This window comes from Myotis lucifugus, unplaced genomic scaffold (assembly GCF_000147115.1).
Source record: "Myotis lucifugus unplaced genomic scaffold, Myoluc2.0 scaffold_45, whole genome shotgun sequence".
NCBI classification, from domain to species: Eukaryota; Metazoa; Chordata; class Mammalia; order Chiroptera; family Vespertilionidae; genus Myotis; species Myotis lucifugus.
This window is the reverse complement of record NW_005871093.1, coordinates 6,396,193-6,401,758: the sequence shown is the minus strand read 5'-3', so window position 1 is coordinate 6,401,758 and position 5,566 is coordinate 6,396,193. Positions and strand designations below refer to the sequence as shown.

General features: G+C 41.7%; 1 protein-coding gene across 1 annotated transcript in view; it reads left to right on the top strand.

The window, feature by feature from the left end:
* STYXL1 (serine/threonine/tyrosine interacting like 1) overlaps nucleotides 1-5,566 on the top strand; it is a 65,530-nt gene that overhangs the window by 8,386 nt on the left and 51,578 nt on the right. Inside the window, 1 exon segment of the mRNA XM_006088292.3 lies at nucleotides 3,460-3,563. Coding sequence (XP_006088354.1) covers nucleotides 3,461-3,563 — 103 coding nt within the window. The 5' untranslated portion in view covers nucleotide 3,460.

Here is a 5,566-nt window from a genome sequence, read left to right as displayed (position 1 = left end):
AGGGAAACGGATTAGTGATGTGGACTTATGTAACTAGGTGGATAATGGTGCTATTTATTGAGACTGAGAAGACTAAAAGATAAACATGCATTGGAGGTGTGGGCATGTGTGAATTAAAAGCCCAATATTGGTTATGTTATATTTGAGATGCTAATTAGGCATCCAAGTGAAGTCGAGCTCAGTGGAGAAATCAAGCAGGGGTACAGTTTGGGACTCATTGGTATACAGGAGTGAGATGGATCAGCTAGACTCTAGATTTTAGAGTGGTGGTTCTCAACTAGCATTTTTAAAATTAAGCAATAATTTTCAGTTTACTAAATGAAACAGACCTGCAACATAGTGTGCATGCATACAAAAGCCATCTATAGCAAGTGATAAGGAAACTGGGTAAAAGTGGGAAAAGCATTGGAAAAAAGATTCTCTTGAAATAAAAAAATCAAACCATTATTATAAAGGACATTACCAAGAACTGTTATATTTTCCCCATCTCATTGATGGAAGTCAACAAGAGCATCTAGCACTTTGTTTTCATGTCAAATGTCAGATCAGCGCATCCTAACAAACAAAAAAGAAACCCTTAATCTCCCAAACCATATACCAGTATAACAATAACTAACTACAGAGTTCAAATTCAAAAGAGGAGAAAATGACAATTGAAAAAGTTGATGTGGCAGCAATCCTATGAATGGTTTTTTGATATCTCTTCTTCCAGGGAACATTTGGCAACTTCTGGAAACTTTTTTGATTGTTACAGCTGGATTGGGGGAGGTTTGCTACTGGCAACCACTGGGTGGAGGCCAAGGATGCTGCTAAACATCCTACGATGTACAGGTCAGCCCCCACAACAGAAGATTGGCCTCAAATATCAGTACTGCTGAGGTTGAGAAGCCCTTTCCTAGAATGAAAGTATAGCTAGAGAAGAAAGGTGACTGTGACCAAGGGCATTCTTACATAAAGATAGAGCCTCCCATAAAAGAAGACAGCAGGAGCAGTCCAAGAGGTAGGAGGGAAGCCTGGAGAGTACTAGTATGTGTGTGTGTGGACTTCGGGAAGTGGAGAGTACTGGGGAAGGAGGAATGCTCAACTGGGGTAAATGCAGCTAAGAAACTTCATCATTTGAGCACAGAGAGAAGTGACTAATGGATTAGGTGAGATGGACATTGTTGATGACCTTGGTAAGAATAGTTTCTGTGGTTTGATAGGGTTAGAAGCTCCAGGGGAGAAACGTGCCAACAGCCAACACTTACTGAGCATTTATTTCCTCCCTGCTCAGAATACCTTATGTGTAATTTCATTAACCCACACACTACAATAGGTACTATTATGCTCATTTTATAGAAGTGGCAAAGCTAATATTACCCCCACTTTACAGATATGCAAACTGAGGCACACAGAGGCTAATTACTCACCATAAGGCAGCCCATAGTAAATGGCACAGCTATGATTAGGATGTACAGAGTTTGGAGCTGAGGAAGTGGAGACAGTGAGTCAACACCACTATTTTGAGAAGTATTGCTGTAAAGAGAACAAAGATGGGTACAGAGGATGTTTGTGTGCTAATATGAATGATCCGTGTAGAGGTTGAAGTTGATGGAGGGGAGGCTGAGAACAGAAGTTCTTGAGGAGGTGTCAAGGGTTTGGGCTCTCCCTGAGCATCATACTGGTAACTGAAGTGGACCCTAACTGTTTTGATCAAGATTACCTACCTCTGGATTCAACTTCTCCAACAGTTTCTACTGGTGCTGGGCAGCTCCTTGAAGCCTCAACCCCTTGCTAAAAGGAGGCTTCCCTGCAGGGAGCTGCTGCACAGTCCCAGCCCTTCCCCTTCAGTGTCCTTGGAGCACCAGTCATGCTCAGGAACCAGTATCTCATCCCTGCAGTCAGGAGCCAGGGCCCAAGCTGGCCAGGTGGTTTTGTCAGTACACATCAGCAATTCTCCACCCAATATTGACCTTCATGATCCTTATCATAAGCCTCCTCAGGGTCTTCACTCATTACTCTCTCCTTGCTGTTGCCATACCAGTCTCCTTGAACTCTCTCAGGTACTGAATGTTCTTGCCTTCTTTTTCACCCTCTCTTCTTCTGGCTAAGTCTTGCCTAGCCTCCTGTCTCAGCTTAGCAGTCACATCTCAGACAGCCCTTCTCTGATTCCCGCAACTAGGTTAGGTCCTCTCATTAGCTCCTCCTCATGGGACACTGACTCTTTTATAGTGCTTTTCTTACTTGTATTTTGTGTCCAGTGTCTGCATTCCATGGTAGAATGTAACCTTCATGAAGGTAGGTCTAGTTTACCACAGTTATTTTCAGTGCCTGGCTTGTAGTAGGTGCTCGGTGATTATATGCTAAAAAACAAATGAACTGTTGACTATTTTATAGCTTGGTTGTTATTTATATAGTTTATATATTATTATATAGTTCAATATTTTATTATCTACACACATTTCACTACAAAATTTATTCTTATTTTTATCAATCCTTACCTGAGGATATTTTTTTCATTGGTTTAAAGAGAGGGGAATGGAGAGAGAGAGAGGGAGAGGGGGAGGGAGGGAGAGAGAGAGAAAGAGAGAGAGAGAAGATGGGAGAAAGAGAGAGAGGAGAGAGAAAGAGAGAAACATCGATGTGAAAGAAAAACATTGATCAGCTGCCTCATGCATGAGCCCTGACTGGATCAAGCCCACAATGTTTCAGTGTAAGGGACCATGCTCGAAACCATGGAGCCACAGCAGCCAGGGCTCACTACAGAATTTTGAGGCTTTCCTGATTATGTTCATGATTACTTTAATCTTTTCCTGAAGATGCATTAAGAAAGAGTTTAATTCAATATGTTAACTTTTTGAGCACTCATCCTATATAATAAAAGGGCAATATGCAAATTGACCCTAACGGCAGAACAACCAGGAATGACCGGTCACTATGATGTGCACTGACCACCAGGGGGCAGATGCTCAATGCAGGAGCTGCCCCCTGGTGGTCAGTGAACTTGCACAGGGGGCCCACAGCTCAGTCAGAAGCTGGCTCATGGCTGGCCAGCTCAGGGGTGGTGGCAGGAGAGGCAGTGCTATGGATGTCCGCCTAACGGCTTGGGCCCACTCCCCACAGGGTCCCACAGGGAGCAGACCTAAGCCATTAGTCAGACATCCCCCAAGGGCTCCCAGGCTGCCAGAGGGATGACTGACTGCCAGCTTAGGCCTGATCCCCCGGGGAGTGGGCCTAAACTGTCAGTTGGACATTCCCCGAGGGTTCCCAGACTGCGAGAGGGCGCAGGCCAGGCTGAGGGACCCCCCTCCCCAAGTGCACGAATTTTCGTGCACTAGGCCTCTAGTTTAAAATAGAAAGAGGTAATATGCTTTATGTGATTAATGTGATTGTGGAAGGATGTTGCGAGTACTGTGTTTACACTACCGTCTTGACCAGAAGTCCTGGCTATGTATGCTTTACGTTTATTCTTCCCTATAGGATGGCTGATTTGGTTCTATGTGAACCAACAGAGCTTTACAACATCTTGAATCAGGTCACAAAACTATCCAGATTGACTGAACCCAACTATCTCTGTTTATTGGGTAAGTACTTAAAAATATTTTGTGGATAGCACTCTTCAAGCATTACTTTTGATGAACCAAAAAACTTTTGGGAATAGAGGACAAAATGACTAGAAATCAGACTTACTAGGCATAGTGTAAAATGCTGCTACTCATTCACATGACTTGGAAATCATTCCAGATTAATCTAGATGTTCCTGAGTCCTCTTGTTTTAGTGAAATATAGCAAACATCTAACAAATATATAGTAACACTAATAAACACCCATGTACTCAGATTTAACATTAATTAAATGTTACATACACAGATGTACTCCTCTTCTGTATTCCATCCTGAACCCACTTCTTTCCCTCCCCAAAGATAACTGCTTCTGTATTTTTACATTTTTACTGCATATGCAGGTATCCCCAAATAAGGTGTTTAAATATTTGTACAAATAGTATCATAATGTACAGTCATTATGCAACTTGCTTTTTTTGGCTTAAAATTATATTTTTAAAATTCCCCCCATGTCTAAATGTGAAGATCTAATTTATTTACTTTGACTGTTAGTTATGATATGGATCTATTCCTAATTGATTGCAATGTGTTGCTTGCATTGTGTGGCTCTAATGGATAGTGCTGCAATGAACAACTTTGTGCATCCCTCCTTATTCATGTGCAGCAGTTTACCTACCTATGGTACAGGCTTAAAGTAAGTCAGTGAACAGGGAAACAAGTAACATAATATTCCTGGGTCCCATGATCTCCATGTTTATAGGTGACTGTTATACACGCTCAAGTTTGGAACCATGATAAGAGGAAATACTCTCTCTTTATTCTCAATAAGTTGAAATTTGATTTTTTAAAAATATATTTTATTGATTTTTTACAGAGAAGAAGGGAGAGGCATAGAGAGTTAGAAACATCGATGAGAGAGATCAATCAGCTGCCTCCTGCACGCCTCCCAGTGGGGATGTGCCCGCAACCAAGGTACATGCCCTTGACCGGAATCGAACCTGGGACCCTTCAGTCCGCAGGCCTACGCTCTATCCACTGAGCCAGACCGGTTCGGCTGAAATTTGATTTTTAAAGCTACTTTCTTCCATAGAAAATATATTATTCTGAGACAATCTAAGGCAGTATGCAAATAACATCTGTACCTGCCACAGATGTTTATTTTTTATTGTGATAATTTATACATATAAAATTTATCATTTCAAAGTGTACAGTGCAGTGACATTAAAGTACATTTACATTGTTGTGCAACTGTTGCCACTGTCTGGCTCCAGAACTAATTTTTTTATCCCAAATTGAAATTCTGTGTCCATTATTTCATTTTGAAACAAGAATGATTTTCATGGTTAAATTCATGGCTCCTACCCTCAGTATCTTCTCTTGCTTTCCTATCCAGCTAACATTAGTTTCACTTGTTTATATATATATATATATTGCTTAAAGTATTACAAAGGGTATTACATATGTTTCCTTTTTCCCCCCACCCTTGACAATCCCCTGGCCTCCCCTGCCCCCCAGTGTCTTATGTCCTTTGGTTATGCTCATATGCATGCATACAAGTCCTTTGGTTGATCTCTTACCCCCTTCCCTCCTGCCCCCCAACCCTCCCTGGCCTTCCCACTGCAGTTTGACAGTCTGTTTGAGGCAGCTCAGCCTCTGTATCTATTTTTGTTCATAAGTTTATAATGGTCTTTATTGTCCATGAATGAGTGAGATTATGTGGATTTTTCCTTCATTGACTGGCTTATTTCACTTAGCATAATGCTCTCCAGTTCCATCCATGCTGTTGCAAGTTGGTAAGAATACCTTTTTTACAGCAGCGTAGTATTCCATCGTGCAGACGTACCACAGGTTTCTAATCCATTCATCTACTGATGGGCACATAGGCTGCTTCCAGATCTTAGCTATGGTGATTTGTACTGCTATGAAACATGATGGAGTGCACATATCCTCTTCTGATGGAGTTACAGGTTTCTTGGGAATATTCCTAGAAGTGGGATCACAGCTTCAAATGGGAGTTCCATTTT